This window comes from Pseudophryne corroboree, chromosome 5, assembly GCF_028390025.1.
Source record: "Pseudophryne corroboree isolate aPseCor3 chromosome 5, aPseCor3.hap2, whole genome shotgun sequence".
Taxonomy (NCBI): Eukaryota; Metazoa; Chordata; class Amphibia; order Anura; family Myobatrachidae; genus Pseudophryne; species Pseudophryne corroboree.
In genome coordinates this window covers 726,365,911-726,388,658 of record NC_086448.1, presented here as the reverse complement: position 1 = coordinate 726,388,658, position 22,748 = coordinate 726,365,911, and the positions used below count along the sequence as shown (strand labels likewise).

Below are 22,748 nucleotides of genomic sequence, written 5' to 3'. Positions count from 1 at the left end.
CTATATAATATATTAGTTTCACCTTTTAAGTTGAATTACTGAAATAAATGAACTTTTGCACAATGTTCCAATTTTCTGAGTTTCACCTGTATAGTAAACTGGGGAATCTTACCCTTTCATGACAGAGCTTTTTGTCCTATTAAATATATACCCCCTAATTCTAAATTATTCACAGCAAATGATGTTTTGGGTATAAAGGGCATATGGGATCTTATAAAGAGCTCTTTCTAAATACAGCAAATGTGTGCTCTTATTTGTCATGGTTTCTGCACTCAAATGTTTTAATTTAGAATGTTTACTTCGGTGCTTTTCTTCTGATGGTATTTATCATTACAGACTATCTGCAATTTGTTTTGTCTAATTGTAATTCTTATAACTAGTAATGATAAGAGGAAGAAAACAGTGAAATTATTTCAAAAATGAATAAAATACACATCAGAAGGCTTATGTAGTGCATGGAAGCTATGATAAATGTTGTATCAATTTGTAACTTTAGATACTGTAGCTGTATGCTGAATACAAGTACTTAAAATGCCTATCCATCTAGCAGTGAACCATCTGGAAACATATGTTAGCTCAACAAGAAATGACTATAGTAAAACAAGATGGCAAACCGCAACATCATGCATGACAGCCACCATGGCAAGTAGCATCTAAGGGAAGGTGTAAATGACAGGAAAAGAGGGAAAGCCATCAGGAGTGGTCCTCAGGGACCCAACCACACAGCTCCCTACACAGTGCCAGAGCTGGATTGAGGGTAATGTGTGTGAGCGTGTGTGCTGGCTGCAGAGTGAGTGTGCATGGCTTAGAAGTGTCATATGCATATAGTGGACATTGGCTTGCATCATGTGCAGATAAACTGAGGGACACTGTAAGCACCGCACCTTGATTTTAGTCAGCAACTTCACTTTTTAATAATGTGTTTACAGGGGCGTCTTAAGAGAGGAGGGGGCCCATGTGCACACTCCGGGTGGGCCCCCCCCCTCTCCACGGCGCTGTATGCCGGAGTCTACTGCGCATGCGCAGGTCTCCCGAAACATGGCGCCCGCCGTGTTTTTGAGACAAATTGAACTGCGCATGCATGGTGGCCATTTTTGATGTGTTCTTTGGCCGCGACGGCTGCCGCTGCAGCACCCGGCGGTGGACTTCAGACAGGTGAGTATGAAAATATGGGTGCGGTGTGGGCCCCCCCTGGACCCAGAGGCCCGTGTGCACCGCACACATTGCACCCATGATAGAAACGCCAGTGTGTTTACCCAAAGCTGATATACGCTGCAGCACAGCGTATTTCACTATAACTGTTTGGCTTATACTATTAGCGGCTGTTTTGGAATCAACAAGGAAATTGTTTTTGGAGATTAATTGGGATGTGCAGGGATCTAATTCTGGAACCCATATATATATGGTAATCTGGAGCATTTTTAGGTGTGGGCAAGCAGGGTGAGCACCTGGAGCAGGCTCAGCGGCAGTAAACCTGCACGCGTCCACCCACACCCAGCTGCTGCAGGCGCCGCGGGCTGCGTTTGTGCCCACTGACGATGACACCATGGAGGGAGACAGTCAGATGCTAGAGGTCCCATTTAATCTCTAGTGTCTGTCTCCCTGCTCTCCAGATGCAAGAGGTCAAGTGGGACCTCTAGCATCTGACTGTCTCCCTCAATGGCATGCCTTGACTGGGGAGGGGGGCGTCAAAGGAAACATATGCCCAGGGCACCATATGTTATGATTCCCGTACTCCAGACCAGAGGAGATCTTATGGCAGAGGTCTGAGTACTGGAAAGATATACTGGTTGTGGGAGCAGGAGAGCCTAGTAACCCCTGGCGCCCTAACTCCGTTGTCTCGCCCGTGTTATCAGAAATCCCCTGCGAGACTATGGTTGCTTGAGCCCATGGCAGCCGCGTTCGAAGGGCGGATTATGTCTGCCCAACCCCGATGCCCCCTCAGGTCTTAATGGGAGACAAAGGGAAATCCGAGACAGGGTGATAACAAGGGGCCCTCTGACTAAGCAACCAGGCCAGGGGTTACAAGCTAACTAACTAAACCAAAAAGTATGTGCGGACTAGCCGCCAGGGAAAAGGACAACCAAAGATCCACTGATCCGTAACTCCTATCCAGCACCGCTGGATACCAGAGTGGATCAGGGGGAGCGGAATCCTCCGCAAAAGCTCCAGAACACAAAGATACAAAATAATAAACAGTAAGCGGTCAAGCCGCAACACACGGCTACGCCGCGACTCACGAACACCACAGGATGTTAAAGGTGCTCGGTCAGACTCCAGGAACAGATGACAACTTCCGAGTACAGGATCACTGAGGACAGGAACAACCGGATAGAGCAGGACTGGAAACTCTCTGTAACCGACACAGGCAAACAGGAAGCTATCACCGGCGTCTGTGAGAAGTCCAAAGGGTGCTTATAACTGTGAGCTCCCCAATCAGGAGCCAGACTGGGTAATCACAAGTAATGCCGTGCAGCTTGCATGCTGCACGGCCAGCACACCATTATACAACTAGAAAAGACCCAGCAACGGGGAACGCGGCCCGAACGTGGCGTCCCTGGTTGCTAGGCGCCGGGCCGCACCGACGAGCGGACCCCGGCGCCTAACAGTACCCCCCCCTTGAGGAGGGGTCAAGGAACCCCTAAAGCCAGGTTTCCGAGGAAATTCTCGAAAAAATGCCCTCTTGAGCCTCGGGGCATGGAGATCCTTATCCAGGACCCAAGACCTTTCTTCTGGACCATAACCTCTCCAATGCACCAAAAAATAAAGCCGACCCCGGGACAACTTGGAATCAAGAACCTTCTCAACTAAGAACTCCTGCTGACCCTGTACAACTATTGGTGATCTCCCCTGAGATATCTTACGAGGAAATCTACTGGACGAAACATATGGTTTCAGCAATGAGCAATGGAAAGTATTTCCGATCCGTAAAGTTTTTGGTAAACGTAACCGGAAGGCAACTGGATTGACTTTTTTGATAATGTGAAATGGTCCAATAAATTTAGGACCCAATCTGGCTGAGGTTTGTCGAAGTTTAATGTTGCGAGTCGACAACCACACCCTATCTCCTACTTTAAAAGTGCACGGCCGCCGGAGCCTGTCAGAAAATCTCTTTTCCTGAAATGCCGCTTTTCTGAGAGCTAGGTGCACTTTTCTCCAAATGAGCCTAAGATGAGAGGTCAAGGTCAGTGAGGAGACAGAGGAATGTTGAAAAAAGGAATTAGCTCTGGGGTGAAAACCAAAAACTGCAAAAAATGGAGACACATTGGTGGAGGAATGACAGGCATTATTGTAAGCGAACTCCGCCAATGGAAGAAACTCAGACCAGTCATTTTGGAGTTTGGCCGAGTACAACCGCAAATATTGTTTTAGTGATTGATTAACTCGCTCAGTCTGCCCGTTGGATTGGGGATGGTAGCCTGACGTTAAAGATAATTTCATCTTCAATGAGACACAAAAAGATTTCCAAAACTGTGCAATGAATTGTGGACCCCGATCGGAAACAATATCAGTGGGTAATCCATGGAGTCTGAAAACATGGCGGAGGAACAAGACTGCCAATCCCTGGGCAGATGGCAATCGGGGAAGAGCAATGAAATGTGCCATTTTACAAAAACGGTCCACTACCACCCATATGACTCGGCATCCGGCTGACAGAGGGAGGTCCACCACAAAATCCATGGAGATATGAGACCATGGCCTAAGAGGAACATTCAAGGGCATAAGCTGACCGATAGGCAAAGAACGGGGAACTTTATGCTGTGCACAGACCTGACACGAAAAAACAAACTCCTTAATGTCTTTGGAAAGACCAGGCCACCATACTGAGCGGGAGACTAATTCCAAAGTCTTAGCGATTCCCGGATGCCCGGCAACTTTGCTATCATGAAACTCCGTCAAAACAGTTGCTCTCAAAAACTCAGGGACAAAAAGACGACCAGCAGGAGTATTTCCAGGAGCCTGATGTTGAAGCAGCTTTAACTGGGTAAATAAATCCTGTGTGAGGCCTGCCCGAATGACTGAAGACGGAAGTATGGGAGTAACAGGACTGTTGTCTTGAACTGGAAGAAAACTGCGTGACAGGGCATCTGCCTTGGTATTCTTGGAACCTGGCCTGAAGGTGATAATGAATTTGAAACGAGTAAAAAATAAAGCCCAACGAGCCTGCCGGGCATTCAGTCGTTTAGCTGATTCAATGTATTGAAGATTTTTGTGATCAGTCAAAACTGAAATGATATGAGTCGCTCCCTCAAGCCAATGCCTCCACTCCTCGAAAGCCCATTTAATAGCCAGCAATTCCCGGTTACCAACATCGTAGTTGGATTCAGCAGAAGAGAATTTCCTGGACATAAAGGCACAAGGGTGTAATTCAAGGGAATCCGGATCCTTCTGAGATAGGATAGCCCCTACTCCAACCTCTGAGGCATCAACCTCAACAATGAAAGGCAATTCTGGGTTGGGGTGTCTGAGGACAGGGGCTGAGACAAAGGCTTGTTTCAAGGCCTGAAAAGATAGCTCGGCTTCACGTGACCAATTGGTAGGATCCGCTCCCTTCTTAGTCAGTGCCACAATGGGAGCAACTAGGTCAGAGAAAGAGTGAATAAATCTTCTATAGTAGTTCGCAAACCCTAAAAAGCACTGAATTGCTTTTAAGTTGGTGGGTTGCGCCCAACTAAGGATGGCTTGGAGCTTCTTTGGTTCCATACGGAATCCCCGAGGGGAAATAATGTATCCTAAAAAGGATACCTCCGTGACATGAAATTCACACTTCTCCAGTTTGGCATATAGGTGATTTTCACGTAATTTTTTTAGAACCTGACGCACCTGGGTAACATGTTGTTCTACAGAGTCAGAATAAATCAAAATATCGTCTAAGTAGACTACAACGAATTTTCCAAGAAATTCACGGAGCACATCGTTAATGAGATCCTGGAAAACTGCTGGAGCGTTAGACAGGCCGAATGGCATAACCAGATACTCATAGTGGCCTGACTGAGTACTGAATGCCGTTTTCCACTCATCCCCTGACTTGATTCTGATGAGGTTATATGCTCCTCTCAGGTCAATCTTAGAAAAAATCACAGCTGAACGTAGCTGATCAAAGAGGACAGAGATCAGTGGCAGAGGGTAAGTATTTTTTACTGAGATTTTATTCAAGGCTCTAAAGTCAATGCAGGGTCTGAGTGAACCATCCTTCTTCTCTACGAAGAAGAAGCCTGCACTTAAAGGGGATTTAGATGGCCTGATAAATACTTTCCCTAGGCTTTCTTTAACATACTCATTCATGGCCACAGTTTCAGGTCCGGACAATGCATATAACCTTCCCTTAGGCAAAGTGGCACCAGGAATTAGCTCAATAGCACAATCATAAGGCCTATGGGGAGGCAGAATATCCGCATTGCCCTTGGAAAAAACATCAACAAAATCCTGGTATTCCACAGGAATGGGTGCGGGAATGGCAGCAGCTATTCTGATGGGAAGCGTAATACATTCCTTATTACAGATGGTACCCCATTGTGAGATCTCCCCCGACTGCCAATCAATGATGGGATTATGAAAGGCCTGCCAAGGGTGACCCAGAACCACTGGAACTGCTGGGCAATGGGTGAGGAAAAACTCAATTTTTTCAGAATGCAGAGCTCCTACCGTGAGTAGAACAGGAGGTGTACAGAGAGAAATAACCCCATTGGACAAGGGACTCCCATCTAAACCATGCATGGTGATACACCTACCCAAGGCTAACTGAGGAATACCTAAGGTCTTGGCCCATGTTAAATCCATAAAGTTCCCTGCAGCTCCACTGTCCACAAAAACAGAGACCGAGGAACAGAGGCTGCCAAAGGAAACTTTAGCTGGGACTAACAGTGAATTATTTGAGGAGATAAGCTGCAGACCAAAGTGAACCCCCTCACAATTCACTTGGTCGAGACGTTTCCCGACTTGTTCGGACAACTACGGGCAAAATGTCCCTTACCTCCACAGTATAAACAAAGACCAGAATTTTGCCTTCTGGTTCTTTCTTCAGGAGACAGTTTGGAGAGACCTATCTGCATAGGCTCCTCTATGTCCACAGGGATGGAAAAAACACAAGGAGTTGACCCGACAGATGCTCCTTTTTCAGCCCTCCGCTCTCTGAGCCGACGATCAATCTTAATAGAGAGCTCCATGAGTTTATCGAGAGTCTCAGGAGCGGGATACTGAAGGAGACTGTCTTTTATAGACTCTGATAAGCCGAGGCGAAACTGACTGCGCAGGGCTGGGTCATTCCATCCACAGTCGTTCGACCAACGGCGAAACTCCGTACAATAAATCTCTGCGGGATTCCTACCCTGTCTGAGAGCACGCAACTGACTCTCGGCGGATGCCTCTCTATCAGGGTCGTCATACAATAGCCCTAAAGACTTTAGAAAGGCGTCTACAGAAAATAAAGCCGGATCGTCTGTCTTTAAACCAAAAGCCCAGGTCTGAGGATCCCCCTGAAGCAGAGAAATAATAATTCCAACCCGCTGAGCCTCCGTACCTGAGGAGACTGGTCTCAAACGAAAATAAAGTTTACAAGACTCTTTAAAATTAAAAAACTGTTTTCTATCCCCAGAAAAACGGTCAGGCAGATGCATTTTTGGTTCAGGAATGACCCTCGGGGAAGTCCGTAACAGATCTTCCTGTGACCTCACCCGAAGGGACAGATCCTGAACCATCTGAGTAAGTTCTTGAATCTGGCTAACTAGAAGCTGGCCAGGATTTGGCCCGACACCGGTGGGATTCATGAGGCCGACAAATCTCCCAACTGAACAAGGGAAAAATTAACTCCTGTTTAATTTTAAATTTTAGTCTGGCCGGTGATAATGTTATGATTCCCGTACTCCAGACCAGAGGAGATCTTATGGCAGAGGTCTGAGTACTGGAAAGATATACTGGTTGTGGGAGCAGGAGAGCCTAGTAACCCCTGGTGCCCTAACTCCGTTGTCTCGCCCGTGTTATCAGAAATCCCCTGCGAGACTATGGTTGCTTGAGCCCATGGCAGCCGCGTTCGAAGGGCGGATTATGTCTGCCCAACCCCGATGCCCCCTCAGGTCTTAATGGGAGACAAAGGGAAATCCGAGACAGGGTGATAACAAGGGGCCCTCTGACTAAGCAACCAGGCCAGGGGTTACAAGCTAACTAACTAAACCAAAAAGTATGTGCGGACTAGCCGCCAGGGAAAAGGACAACCAAAGATCCACTGATCCGTAACTCCTATCCAGCACCGCTGGATACCAGAGTGGATCAGGGGGAGCGGAATCCTCCGCAAAAGCTCCAGAACACAAAGATACAAAATAATAAACAGTAAGCGGTCAAGCCGCAACACACGGCTACGCCGCGACTCACGAACACCACAGGATGTTAAAGGTGCTCGGTCAGACTCCAGGAACAGATGACAACTTCCGAGTACAGGATCACTGAGGACAGGAACAACCGGATAGAGCAGGACTGGAAACTCTCTGTAACCGACACAGGCAAACAGGAAGCTATCACCGGCGTCTGTGAGAAGTCCAAAGGGTGCTTATAACTGTGAGCTCCCCAATCAGGAGCCAGACTGGGTAATCACAAGTAATGCCGTGCAGCTTGCATGCTGCACGGCCAGCACACCATTATACAATTAGAAAAGACCCAGCAACGGGGAACGCGGCCCGAATGTGGCGTCCCCGTTGCTAGGGTCTGAGCGGCTCCGTGCGCCCGGCGTCCAGCGTTGCCAGGGAGCCGGCGGCTGAACGCGCACGGCGTCCCTGGTTGCTAGGCGCCGGGCCGCACCGACGAGCGGACCCCGGCGCCTAACACCATAAGGTCTAGAAGCGACCCTGATGGTGATAACTATACAGTTGTTGAGGAGTCCCATTATCCATTGCCAGCACCCCAAAGAGTGTTCCAAATTATATATGGGGGGATGTAATAAAACAAAGCAAATATTCATAGATTATTGCTCTATAGTACACAAGCAATGTACTGTACATATGGCATATACAGTCATTATACCATTGTTATGCTAGTTTTTACCTTTGTGCATTTACTCAGTACTGCTCTGCTGAAACCATGTGGTACCTTAAAAGTAAAAGATAATAATAATAATAATAATAATAATAATTAATAATAATAAAATCTATGATTATTTGCTTTTTATCATGAATAGGAGTTATCAAATCCACTTATGCATTTGAAAAATAATTGTTCTTGTGGCATACAGTATATAAGGAAACAAATAATAACTAGAGATGTGCACCGACCCCCGAGTTTTGGTTTTGGCTCTAAATCATCATTCTGTTTTGTTTTTGGTAAAACCACCCTCAGATGTTTTGGTTTGGGATGTGCATATGGATTTTTTCAAAATCAATAAAAAAAGGCTAAAATTGTGTAATTTGGAACTTTTTGTTCCTACAGTATAATTAACATTAATAGCAGTGGCTCCCAGTACATGCAATCCAAAAGATTTGGTTCTTTAGAGCCAGGGGCGTTTTAAGAGAGGAGGGGACCTGCGTGCAACTTCAGTTGCAAGCCCCCTCCTCTCTGGCAGCTAGTAGACTCTGGCATAATGCCTATGTCTAGAGCCAAAATCAGACTTGGTTCGATTCGGAAGCCCAATTTTCGGGTTTGTTTGGTTTTTCAGCAAATCCGAATGGCTCATCTCTAATAATAATGTCAATGATATCACTTTAAACGGTGATACTGAGTACTGATGTCTCTACTAATAATCTTCGAGCTCTGATGCCATCATTTCACTGTCCATTAGGAAAATGTGTGTATTAGTAAGAATGGTTAGCTCAGTACAGTATGAAATATCTTTATCCATTCATACTAATTGTTTATCTCATTAAACATTATATTATATTAACATATTGTATACTTCTTAAACTCCAACATTGATTTGTGTAACACAAACCTTTAGATGCCATGTTTAAAAAATTAAAAACTCTAATTAGCAGTATTTTGCATGAGGATCCATATCTCATTGCACTTCAGCCAGCGTTATGAATATGACAAATTGTCTCTGTGAATTTATTCTGAATGATGTAATGACTGCAGACGGAATTTTCTCATGTTACAGTAAGGAAGACAGAAACAATGAGTTTGGTTTATAATAATGCAGCTTTCTTGTCACATGCATAAGCACAGCCTTATGCAATGTGATGTGTTATTAAATGTGTTTGAACTGAAATACATTTTAAAGAGGAATTTCACTCTATTTTAACTAAGTCATGTATATTACCTTTTATTTTCCTGCAGCTCAGAATACACAGTTTGGGATGACTGAGAGGTAAACGCTATTGCAGTAGCGGCAGTGACTTTTGACACAGTCAGTACTGTCCCTTTATGCTAATGGTGCGGCTGGTGGGCGTCCTATTGAGATGTCAAACAGCTGTGGCGCTAATCTGCTACCTATTGTATGCACATGGCATCTATTCACTGCTTGATTTGCTAAGCAGAGCAGCAGGTGAGAGGGGTCCTCCCAACTCTCCCCCCACATCTCAGGACACTGTGAACCGCCAGTGGGATGACTGGACAGTGGCCAAAAAGTGGGACTGTCTTGCCAGAATCGGGTTAGGAGGTATGCCATATCCATTATAGGAAGCATATAACCATTCCCGGATTGGCTACCACTCCTGCAGAGGAATATCCTTGGGGGGGGGGGGGGGGGCGATGGCGTGAGTGGTTGTCTGTCACTTGCGGCCCCGCTCCCCATCCGCGTCACCTGTGGACTGTTAAATGAATAAACTGAGCGCATTGCGTTGCAGCTGCTATCTGGAGAGCCGTCCGCTGCCCCCCTGTCATCTAATCGTGAGCACTGAATGGCCCAGCGGACAGCGGCCCGCTTTAGAGAGAGCCAGCCCTGTCCCTACCCCAACCGGCTGACCTTGTGGTAAGAAGAGGTGTGGCCGTGGTGGGTGGCTGGGTGCACGTCCAGCAGCAGGAGAGGTGAGGTGAGTATGAGATTACTCCCCAAAATGCATGTTCTTCTCCTGTGTTGCAGCTGCCTGTGAAATGTCCTGACTCCTCTCTTCAACATGCTATTACAGTTTGAATTAAAGCCTGATTTGGGGGGTGTAATATCAGTGATCACAAAATGTATTTTACCCAATTATGAGGACCTGGGACTCAATTAACTAAAGTAAGTGGGTCCCCAGGGATGCGCTCTGCAGCTGCTAATCCCTAGCAGCCATTTCAATGATTAATTAATGACAGCTGCAAGGTATAAAGTGAGGAGGTGGACCCTTTCCAGTCCAATTCTTTGGTACCTCTCCTGGTCACGCGGACTTGGGGTCCGAGTATGGTGCAGCTCGCCGCGGGTGAGTAACAAGTGGGCGGTGGCTTGGCATGCTGTCAAGGGAGGTTCCCGCAGTGTATGGTGTGGTTGCTGGACGTGCTGTGGCGGCTGGGTCAGGGTGGTTCTTGCGGTGGGGGCTGGCTGGACTTCTGGCCACTGCTGGGGGCTCTCGCAGGGGGTGCTGGCGTTGGGGGCTGGACAGGCTGCAGCTTTGAATGCCGCTGGGGGTTCCCCATGGTGTCCGAGCATGTGAGTCAAATTGTAACAAGGGGTGGTGGATTGGCTTGATGTGGGTGTTCCCGCGATGCTGTCCGGGGACAACGACTGGGGGTCTAAGGTGGTTGCTGCGCTCTCTGTGTGGTTTCCCCCAGCGTCTGAGGGGGTGTACTGGGGGTCTTGGGTGGTGGTGCAAGTGCACATCTATGGTGCTAAATTTAGCACATCTACAATCAGTTTCTCAGACATGTGGAGGGACGTCCAGCACAGGGCTAGTCCGCCCCGCATGTCTGGCTCTGCCCCCCCTCCCCACACAGGTGCAAAAGCATTGCACGGCGGCGATGCTTTGCACCCGGCGAGTAGCTCCCTACCTGCGCAGCTCCTGCACGCTGGCCTGGCAGGGAGATACCTGCCGCATCCCGGTGTAACAGCCCAGGGCCGGTTCTAGACCTTGTGGCGCCCAAGGCGAAAGTTTCCTGTGGCCCCCCCAGTTAAAATAGAGTTGGTGCGCCCAAACATAGGGGTGTGGCTTCTTCATAGGGAAGGGGCATGGCCACAGTTATCCCCCTGTACTTGTACCCCCCTGTAGCTGTGCCCCCAGTAGAGGTTCCCCCAGTAGCTGTGCCCCCTGTAGCTGTGCCCCGTAGCCAGAGGCGTCACCAGGTGTGGTGACACCCGGTGCGCACCCCTGATGTACTGCCGCGATCGCGGCAAAAAGGGGGCGTGACCTTACAGCTCGGGGGCGTGGCTTCGCGGGGATACTGGTATCGTCACTCTGGGGGCGTGCCCAGCATCTCCGGAGATGCTGGGCTTCCCCCAGAGACGGTCTCAGTGTGCTGTCGGCTCCTCTGCTATGACAGGAGCCGGGTGCTGTAGCGGAATTTCACACTGCAGCACCTGGCTCCTGTCACTGCGGAGGAGCTGACATTTGGTGTCACCCCCTCCAGGTGTCACACCCGGGTGCGGGCCGCACCCCCCGCACCTGCCTTGTGACGCCACTGCCCGTAGCATTTACCCCTGTAGCTGTGCCCCCAGCAGCTGTGCACCCTGTAGCTGTGCACCCAGTAGATTTGCCCCTTGTAGCTGTGCCCCCAGTAGCTGTACCCCCTGTAGCAGTGCCCCCTAGCCGTGCCCCCAGTAGCTTTGTCACCTGTAGCAGTGCCCCCAGTAGTTGTGCCCCCTGTTGCTGTGCCCCAGTAGCTGTGCCCCCAGTTGATTTGCCCCCAGTAGCTGTGCATCTTGTAGCTGTGCCCCGAGTTGATTTGCCCTCAGTAGCTGTGCCCCCTGTAGCAGTGCCCCCAGTAGTTGTGACCCCTGTAGTAGCGCCAAAACAAAACAACAAAAAAACAATACTTACCAGCCCTTCTCCTGCTTCCGGACCGCTGCTGTGCTGTCCTCCATCTCTGGCCGCCGGCTCCTCTCTATGGGAGAGACGTCATGACATCTCTCCCATAGCAGTCTGCACAAACACTAGAGGTCAATTATGACCTCTAGTGTCTGTCACTGGAGCCGGCTGCAGTGGGCGCCCACACAGCCCACGGCACCTTCTGCAGCCGGGGAGAGCGGGGATCAGGAGTAGCGGCTCTTGCCACAGCTGCGCTTTCGGGGCAGTGGTGCCCCGGGCAAAAAACCTGCTTTTCCGTGGTAAGAGCCGCTATTGTCACAGCCACAGCTGCCGCAGCCGTGGCCCACCGCCCCAATGGTCCAGACACGCCTGCTTTGTCTGGACCGTGCCCCACCAATGGCATACTAACACCACTGGCATGCCCCGTGACTGCCTCTGCCTGTCAATCAGACAGAGGCGATCGCAGCTCTGAGATGCTTTTAACATCTCACTGGGCTCTCGGGGTGTGCAAGCACACTCCACAAAGAAACTCAGACTGCGCTCGCTGCTAACATAGAACTTCACTGAGATATTAAAGACATGTCAGACCTGATGGTCACACACCTTAGTTTCCGCGCAGTGTGAATGCGGAGTACCTGTCACATGAGGACAAGGTAAGGCTGTGCCCCATGAGCATTAAGCAGATTCACTTTAATTTGTATTCCTTTCAAATGAGGAATTACAAATAATTTGATGTTGGCTTGTTAGTGAATGTTGACTGACATGACAAAAAATGATCTAGTAAAGTGCAGAGGTATCATTAAAATCAGTAAATAAGTATATAAATGAATGTTATATTTCAGTTTATACATAAAAACCCTGTTTCTTGATTCTATATCAACACAAACACCATTATCACCCCCTTTAAAATGTCACCGAACACCAAGTGCTGGGCTGCTGCTGAATATTATTAACTTTTAGTTAGAATGCGCCACAAAATGTTACAGAGTAAACATACAAAACATTTCACATTCCCAGGTAATTACACCTTAAATACATTACACAGCGGAATGCCATAGCGTAAGTACCAAGGGAAGAATGGGTAACTGGGGCCCCATCATCCCCCAAGATGGTATGGCCACACCCCCTCAATATATACATACAGTATATATGTATCTACAGTGTATAAAATGTTAAAGCCACAACTTGACAAGATTGATCCTGGCAAGCCATAGCCTTAAATCCACATTAAATCAACCAAGATGCACTCGCAGTAAAAACACTTATGATACAATATATATTATATAATAAAAGCCAAAAAATAAATTTATTGCCATATGGATAGATACAAGGAATCCTGTTTTCTTACCTAGCGGCTGACCTCCGACAATCCGCGTATTTTCTCCTGCAACCGCGGCTCTGGCGTGTCTCTCACTGACGTACTGTACAAATGCATATCCTTTATGAACCGAGCATCCAACTATTTTTCCATACTTAGCAAATATTGCTTCAATGTCACCTTTCTTCACAATGCCAGTGTTGAGGTTGCCAATGAAGACTCTGGAAAGGATTGACTTTGGATCGTTCTTGTTTGTGACGTTGCTAGTTTGTGTTTTGCCAGTCATTATTGTATGTGTAACCTGTCACCTGTAAAGATAATGAAGATCAATAAAAACAAGTTGGACAGATGGAACTCATTCCATATGGTAGTGCAATTAACAGAACAATAACCCCATCACATGCAATTCCCTCCTTACTAACATAATCACAAGGGCACATGCTAATGCCTCCCACAAGACTGGTACGGTTACTGAAATACTCTGTGCTACTGTGAACAATGATCTAATTGGTTGCAGGTTGTTTATTTTGTCCCACTTAAAAGCCATATGACGCGAAACCTTATTGCAGCAAAATGTGTACTACAGATGGTGGACTATGACTTAGCACTCTGTCACACACAGATATACAAATGTCGCACATCATATTAATCAGTGCAGTTGTGTCCATAGGGAGACGCAGGGGGGGTTTCCGGTTGCCTGAAAACCCCCCTCCCCTTGGCAAGTGACTCAAATTATGACAACAATAGCAATGGTATATAGGGGGTCATTCCGAGTTGTTCGCTCGTTATTTTTTTCTCGCAACGGAGCGATTAGTCGCTAATGCGCATGCGCAATGTCCGCAGTGCGACTGCGCCAAGTAAATTTGCTATGCAGTTAGGAATTTTACTCACGGCATTACGAGGTTTTTTCTTCGTTCTGGTGATCGTAATGTGATTGACAGGAAGTGGGTGTTTCTGGGCGGAAACAGGCCGTTTTATGGGAGTGTGTGAAAAAACGCTACCGTTTCTGGGAAAAACACGGGAGTGGCCGAAGAAACGGAGGAGTGTCTGGGCGAACGCTGGGTGTGTTTGTGACGTCAAACCAGGAACGACAAGCACTGAACTGAACGCAGATGCCGAGTAAGTGTGGAGCTACTCAGAAACTGCTAAGAAGTGTCTATTCGCAATTTTGCTAATCTTTCGTTCGCAATTTTGATAAGTTAAAATTCACTCCCAGTAGGCGGCGGCTTAGCGTGTGCAATGCTGCAAAAAGCAGCTTGCGAGCGAACAACTCGGAATGAGGGCCATAATACGATTACTAGAGCTGTTGCCACATCATGCAGATTAAGGGACAGAGCAGAGCTGCTGCACATGCCTAGTGGTAGCATCTTCTTCTGCCAAGTTTGCCGTTTGTGTGGATCTGAGTCCTCAATTAGTGCACTGGACCAGAGAGTAGCTACCAGGAAGAAGAGACAGGAGCATTACCATGATGTGGGATAATTTATTTATTATAATATGTTTAACCTTTTCCTGTTAAATATGGTTGATTCAGCCTATACTGTAGACCATCTATAGTGTTAATTATTAATATGGTTTTCCGTACACTATACAGCAGTGATGTGCGCTGGGGTGAGGCAGAGCCTTTCCTGTCATACTTACATTTGTACTAGAGTTTTGATTGTATAAAGTATATGAAAAATACAAATAATATGTTTGAAATATCTTTTTTGCATTATTCTAATAATTTTTGTAGCCAAAACTGTCAAGTAAAAATTCTATGGCAGGTGAGGCAGTGCCTCACCTACTTATCTTTTCCGCACATCTCTGATCAAAGCTCACCAAATTTCCAGGAGTATATACTGCTGCACCTGTGTATAATGCCCAGATGTACACTTTGCTCATATTTTGTGTGTAAATCTGGCTCTGGTGCTAGACAGCGCCTCCTTAGCCTTTTAGCTCACTGCACGTCCCTGCTATACAGTGTAAAAGACCAATGTTTACATGTACTGTATGTCCAGGGTTCGTTAGGTTCTTATACCATTCCCCCAGACTCCCGTATGTGCTCCAATGTTCTGCAGAGTGGGAGATTATGGATTGCATTTGGAAACCCCCCTCTAAAAATCCTGCGTTTGCCACTGGTGTCACTTACATCTGTTTAATGTATTGCAATAAGACGCACACTTTAAGTGAGAAGGACACTTGGGTGGTTATTCAGAGTTGGTTGTAGATTTAGCTCTTGCAGCAAAAACTGCAACCATATACTCGCTAGGGGCCGCCCAGCACAGAGCAAGGCCACCCAGCATGCATGGCACCACCCCACGATGCGTTTCAACATGCAGGAAATCTCATAGGCCGGACCTCAAAAACAGCAAAGACACTCCTGCATTTCCCGATCTCTCCCCGCCCCCCAATGCTGCACTGTTGCCCCCGGACGCACAACACCTGTCAGTCACCATGCAATAACATCCTTCTGGGATGCGATTGCATGGTGAAAGGTCACGCACATGCACTATGACTGATGTGTGTGTTTTTGCGCAGACCTTATGGATGTGGCCACTGGCCCTCATTCCGAGTTGATCGCTCACTAGCTGCTTTCAGCAGCAGTGCACACGCTAGGCCGCCGCCCTCTGGGAGTGTATCTTAGCTTAGCAGAAGTGCGAACGAAAGGTTAGCAGAACTGCTTGAAAATCTTTTCATGCAGTTTCTGAGCAGCTCCAAACCTACGCCTACCTTGCGATCACCTCAGTCACTTAAGTTCCTGCTTTGATGTCACAAACACGCCCTGCGTTCGGCCAAACACTCCCCCGTTTCCCCAGGCATGCCTGCGTTTTTACCTGACACGCCTGTGTTTTTTAGCACACTCCCGGAAAACGGTCAATTACCACCCAGAAACACCCACTTCCTGTCAATCGGTCACCGATCATCAGAGCGACTGAAAAGCGTTGCTCGGCCTTATGTAAAACTGCATAGTTTTGTGTGAAAGTTCTTGGCGCGTGCGTACTGCGGCCCGTACGCATGCGCAGAAATGTAGATTTTTAGCCTGATCGCTGCGCTGCGAACAACGGCAGCTAGCGATCAACTCGGAATGACCCCCATGGTGCGGCCAAGTCACACGGGATCTGGTGCACCATAAGGTGCTGTTTGACGTGACTGAAGCCACAGTGTATGAGGACACAGGGTCCAATTCAGACCTGATTGCTGTCGTGCAAGTTCACAAGGCGGCCGATGATTGATCGACTGCGCTTGTGCATGGGTCATAGTGCGCACGCGCGAGGCCGAACTGCAAAAAAATCCAGCAACTTTTTTGATTGCTAGGCATACGCAAGTTGTTTAATGGAAAGCGGGCGTTTGGGGGTGGTAACTGGCCGTTTTCTGGGAGTGTCAGGAAAAACGCAGGTGTTGCCAAGCATTTTCAGGAGGGTGTGTGACGTCAGCTCCAGCTCCAGACTCGAAAAATTATTCCTGTTTAAGAAAAGATCTACTGCTGAGAAATGACAGATTTCTCGTAGGTCCTCTAATTTTGCCAGTTACCACAGCTCCCATAATCTGCTATGAAAGACAGCAAAATGACTCAAGTTAATAAGCGGGAAAAAAAGCATAGGCTAAGATGGTGGCACCATATACACTAGAGATGAGCGCCGGAAATTTTTCGGGTTTTGTGTTTTGGTTTTGGGTTCGGTTCCGCGGCCGTGTTTTGGGTTCGACCGCGTTTTGGCAAAACCTCACCGAATTTTTTTTGTCGGATTCGGGTGTGTTTTGGATTCGGGTGTTTTTTTAAAAAAACCCTAAAAAACAGCTTAAATCATAGAATTTGGGGGTAATTTTGATCCCAAAGTATTATTAACCTCAAAAAACATAATTTACACTCATTTTCAGCCTATTCTGAACACATCACACCTCACAATATTATTTTTAGTCCTAAAATTTGCACCGAGGTCGCTGTGTGAGTAAGATAAGCGACCCTAGTGGCCGACACAAACACCGGGCCCATCTAGGAGTGGCACTGCAGTGTCACGCAGGATGGCCCTTCCAAAAAACCCTCCCCAAACAGCACATGACGCAAAGAAAAAAAGAGGCGCAATGAGGTAGCTGACTGTGTGAGTAAGATTAGCGACCCTAGTGGCCGACACAAACACCGGGCACATCTAGGAGTGGCACTGCAGTGTCACGCAGGATGTCCCTTCCAAAAAACCCTCCCCAAACAGCACATGACGCAAAGAAAAAAAGAGGCGCAATGAGGTAGCTGTGTGAGTAAGATTAGCGACCCTAGTGGCCGACACAAACACCGGGCCCATCTAGGAGTGGCACTGCAGTGTCACGCAGGATGTCCCTTCCAAAAAACCCTCCCCAATCAGCACATGATGCAAAGAAAAAGAAAAGAAAAAAGAGGTGCAAGATGGAATTATCCTTGGGCCCTCCCACCCACCCTTATGTTGTATAAACAAAACAGGACATGCACACTTTAACCAACCCATCATTTCAGTGACAGGGTCTGCCACACGACTGTGACTGATATGACGGGTTGGTTTGGACCCCCCCCAAAAAAGAAGCAATTAATCTCTCCTTGCACAAACTGGCTCTACAGAGGCAAGATGTCCACCTCATCTTCACCCTCCGATATATCACCGTGTACATCCCCCTCCTCACAGATTATCAATTCGTCCCCACTGGAATCCACCATCTCAGCTCCCTGTGTACTTTGTGGAGGCAATTGCTGCTGGTCAATGTCTCCGCGGAGGAATTGATTATAATTCATTTTAATGAACATCATCTTCTCCACATTTTCTGGATGTAACCTCGTACGCCGATTGCTGACAAGGTGAGCGGCGGCACTAAACACTCTTTCGGAGTACACACTTGTGGGAGGGCAACTTAGGTAGAATAAAGCCAGTTTGTGCAAGGGCCTCCAAATTGCCTCTTTTTCCTGCCAGTATAAGTACGGACTGTGTGACGTGCCTACTTGGATGCGGTCACTCATATAATCCTCCACCATTCTATCAATGTTGAGAGAATCATATGCAGTGACAGTAGACGACATGTCCGTAATCGTTGTCAGGTCCTTCAGTCCGGACCAGATGTCAGCATCAGCAGTCGCTCCAGACTGCCCTGCATCACCGCCAGCGGGTGGGCTCGGAATTCTGAGCCTTTTCCTCGCACCCCCAGTTGCGGGAGAATGTGAAGGAGGAGATGTTGACAGGTCGCGTTCCGCTTGACTTGACAATTTTGTCACCAGCAGGTCTTTCAACCCCAGCAGACCTGTGTCTGCCGGAAAGAGAGATCCAAGGTAGGCTTTAAATCTAGGATCGAGCACGGTGGCCAAAATGTAGTGCTCTGATTTCAACAGATTGACCACCCGTGAATCCTTGTTAAGCGAATTAAGGGCTGCATCCACAAGTCCCACATGCCTAGCGGAATCGCTCCGTGTTAGCTCCTTCTTCAATGCCTCCAGCTTCTTCTGCAAAAGCCTGATGAGGGGAATGACCTGACTCAGGCTGGCAGTGTCTGAACTGACTTCACGTGTGGCAAGTTCAAAGGGCATCAGAACCTTGCACAACGTTGAAATCATTCTCCACTGCACTTGAGACAGGTGCATTCCATCTCCTATATCGTGCTCAATTGTATAGGCTTGAATGGCCTTTTGCTGCTCCTCCAACCTCTGAAGCATATAGAGGGTTGAATTCCACCTCGTTACCACTTCTTGCTTCAGATGATGGCAGGGCAGGTTCAGTAGTTTTTGGTGGTGCTCCAGTCTTCTGTACGTGGTGCCTGTACGCCGAAAGTGTCCCGCAATTTTTCTGGCCACCGACAGCATCTCTTGCACGCCCCTGTCGTTTTTTAAAAAATTCTGCACCACCAAATTCAAGGTATGTGCAAAACATGGGACGTGCTGGAATTTGCCCATATTTAATGCACACACAATATTGCTGGCGTTGTCCGATGCCACAAATCCACAGGAGAGTCCAATTGGGGTAAGCCATTCCGCGATGATCTTCCTCAGTTGCCGTAAGAGGTTTTCAGCTGTGTGCGTATTCTGGAAAGCGGTGATACAAAGCGTAGCCTGCCTAGGAAAGAGTTGGCGTTTGCGAGATGCTGCTACTGGTGCCGCCGCTGCTGTTCTTGCGGCGGGAGTCCATACATCTACCCAGTGGGCTGTCACAGTCATATAGTCCTGACCCTGCCCTGCTCCACTTGTCCACATGTCCGTGGTTAAGTGGACATTGGGTACAACTGCATTTTTTAGGACACTGGTGAGTCTTTTTCTGACGTCCGTGTACATTCTCGGTATCGCCTGCCTAGAGAAGTGGAACCTAGATGGTATTTGGTAACGGGGGCACACTGCCTCAATAAATTGTCTAGTTCCCTGTGAACTAACGGCGGATACCGGACGCACGTCTAACACCAACATAGTTGTCAAGGACTCAGTTATCCGCTTTGCAGTAGGATGACTGCTGTGATATTTCATCTTCCTCGCAAAGGACTGTTGAACAGTCAATTGCTTACTGGAAGTAGTACAAGTGGGCTTACGACTTCCCCTCTGGGATGACCATCGACTCCCAGCGGCAACAACAGCAGCGCCAGCAGCAGTAGGCGTTACACGCAAGGATGCATCGGAGGAATCCCAGGCAGGAGAGGACTCGTCAGACTTGCCAGTGACATGGCCTGCAGGACTATTGGCATTCCTGGGGAAGGAGGAAATTGACACTGAGGGAGTTGGTGGGGTGGTTTGCGTGAGCTTGGTTACAAGAGGAAGGGATTTACTGGTCAGTGGACTGCTTCCGCTGTCACCCAAAGTTTTTGAACTTGTCACTGACTTATTATGAATGCGCTGCAGGTGACGTATAAGGGAGGATGTTCCGAGGTGGTTAACGTCCTTACCCCTACTTATTACAGCTTGACAAAGGGAACACACGGCTTGACACCTGTTGTCCGCATTTCTGGTGAAATACCTCCACACCGAAGAGCTGATTTTTTTGGTATTTTCACCTGGCATGTCAACGGCCATATTCCTCCCACGGACAACAGGTGTCTCCCCGGGTGCCTGACTTAAACAAACCACCTCACCATCAGAATCCTCCTGGTCAATTTCCTCCCCAGCGCCAGCAACACCCATATCCTCCTCATCCTGGTGTACTTCAACACTGACATCTTCAATCTGACTATCAGGAACTGGACTGCGGGTGCTCCTTCCAGCACTTGCAGGGGGCATGCAAATAGTGGAAGGCGCATGCTCTTCACGTCCAGTGTTGGGAAGGTCAGGCATCGCAAACGACACAATTGGACTCTCCTTGTGGATTTGGGATTTCAAAGAACGCACAGTTCTTTGCGGTGCTTTTGCCAGCTTGAGTCTTTTCAGTTTTCTAGCGAGAGGCTGAGTGCTTCCATCCTCATGTGAAGCTGAACCACTAGCCATGAACATAGGCCAGGGCCTCAGCCGTTCCTTGCCACTCCGTGTGGTAAATGGCATATTGGCAAGTTTACGCTTCTCCTCCGACAATTTTATTTTAGGTTTTGGAGTCCTTTTTTTTCTGATATTTGGTGTTTTGGATTTGACATGCTCTGTACTATGACATTGGGCATCGGCCTTGGCAGACGACGTTGCTGGCATTTCATCGTCTCGGCCATGACTAGTGGCAGCAGCTTCAGCACGAGGTGGAAGTGGATCTTGATCTTTCCCTAATTTTGGAACCTCAACTTTTTTGTTCTCCATATTTTATAGGCAGAACTAAAAGGCACCTCAGGTAAACAATGGAGATGGATGGATTGGATACTAGTATACAATTATGGACGGACTGCCACGGTTAGGTGGTATAAAAAAACCACGGTTAGGTGGTATATATTATAATAATAATACAATTATGGATGGACGGACTGCCTGCCGACTGCCGACACAGAGGTAGCCACAGCCGTGAACTACCGCACTGTACACTGGTTGATAAAGAGATAGTAGTATACTCGTAACAACTAGTATGACACTATGACGACGGTATAAAGAATGCAAAAAAAACCACAGTTAGGTGGTATATATTATAATAATAATACAATTATGGATGGACGGACTGCCTGCCGACTGCCGACACAGAGGTAGCCACAGCCGTGAACTACCGCACTGTACACTGGTTGATAAAGAGATAGTAGTATACTCGTAACAACTAGTATGACACTATGACGGTATAAAGAATGAAAAAAAAACCACGGTTAGGTGGTATATATTATAATAATAATACAATTATGGATGGACGGACTGCCTGCCGACTGCCGACACAGAGGTAGCCACAGCCGTGAACTACCGCACTGTACACTGGTTGATAAAGAGATAGTAGTATACTCGTAACAATTAGGATGACACTATGACGGTATAAAGAATGAAAAAAAAACCACGGTTAGGTGGTAGGTATATAATAATAAATAATACAATTCTGGTCGGACGGACTGCCTGCCGTGTGCCGACACAGAGGTAGCCACAGCCGTGAACTACCGCACTGTACACTGGTTGATAAAGAGATAGTAGTATACTCGTAACAATTAGGATGACACTATGACGGTATAAAGAATGAAAAAAAAACCACGGTTAGGTGGTAGGTATATAATAATAAATAATACAATTCTGGTCGGACGGACTGCCTGCCGTGTGCCGACACAGAGGTAGCCACAGCCGTGAACTACCGCACTGTACACTGGTTGATAAAGAGATAGTAGTATACTCGTAACAATTAGGATGACACTATGACGGTATAAAGAATGAAAAAAAAACCACGGTTAGGTGGTAGGTATATAATAATAAATAATACAATTCTGGTCGGACGGACTGCCTGCCGTGTGCCGACACAGAGGTAGCCACAGCCGTGAACTACCGCACTGTACACTGGTTGATAAAGAGATAGTAGTATACTCGTAACAATTAGGATGACACTATGACGGTATAAAGAATGAAAAAAAAACCACGGTTAGGTGGTAGGTATATAATAATAAATAATACAATTCTGGTCGGACGGACTGCCTGCCGTGTGCCGACACAGAGGTAGCCACAGCCGTGAACTACCGCACTGTACACTGGTTGATAAAGAGATAGTAGTATACTCGTAACAATTAGGATGACACTATGACGGTATAAAGAATGAAAAAAAAACCACGGTTAGGTGGTAGGTATATAATAATAAATAATACAATTCTGGTCGGACGGACTGCCTGCCGTGTGCCGACACAGAGGTAGCCACAGCCGTGAACTACCGCACTGTACTGTGTCTGCTGCTAATATAGACTGGTTGATATTTAAAGAGATATTAGTAGTATACAACAATACTATACTGGTGGTCAGGCACTGGTCACCACTCCTGCAGCAAAAGTGTGCACTGTTAATTAATATAATTGTACTCCTGGCTCCTGCTAACAACCTGCAGTGCTCCCCAGTCTCCCCCACAATTAATTATAAGCTTTTAATTTATACATTGATGACTGTGCAGCACACTGGGCTGAGCTGAGTGCACACAGACTGAGTCACACTGTGTGACTGACTGTGCTGTGTATCGTTTTTTTTTTCAGGCAGAGAACGGATATAGCAGAGAGAAGTGAACGGATATATTATATTAAATAAA

At 47.4% G+C, this 22,748-nt stretch overlaps 1 protein-coding gene across 11 annotated transcripts in view; it reads right to left on the bottom strand.

The window, feature by feature from the left end:
• RALYL (RALY RNA binding protein like) overlaps positions 1-22,748 on the bottom strand; it is a 1,174,022-nt gene that overhangs the window by 628,439 nt on the left and 522,835 nt on the right. For all 11 annotated transcript variants that reach the window (XM_063924013.1, XM_063924021.1, XM_063924012.1 and 8 more), the window contains one exon: positions 13,207-13,484. In XM_063924013.1, coding sequence (XP_063780083.1) covers positions 13,207-13,462 — 256 coding nt within the window. In that variant the 5' untranslated portion in view covers positions 13,463-13,484. The remainder of the gene's footprint in view (positions 1-13,206; positions 13,485-22,748) is intronic.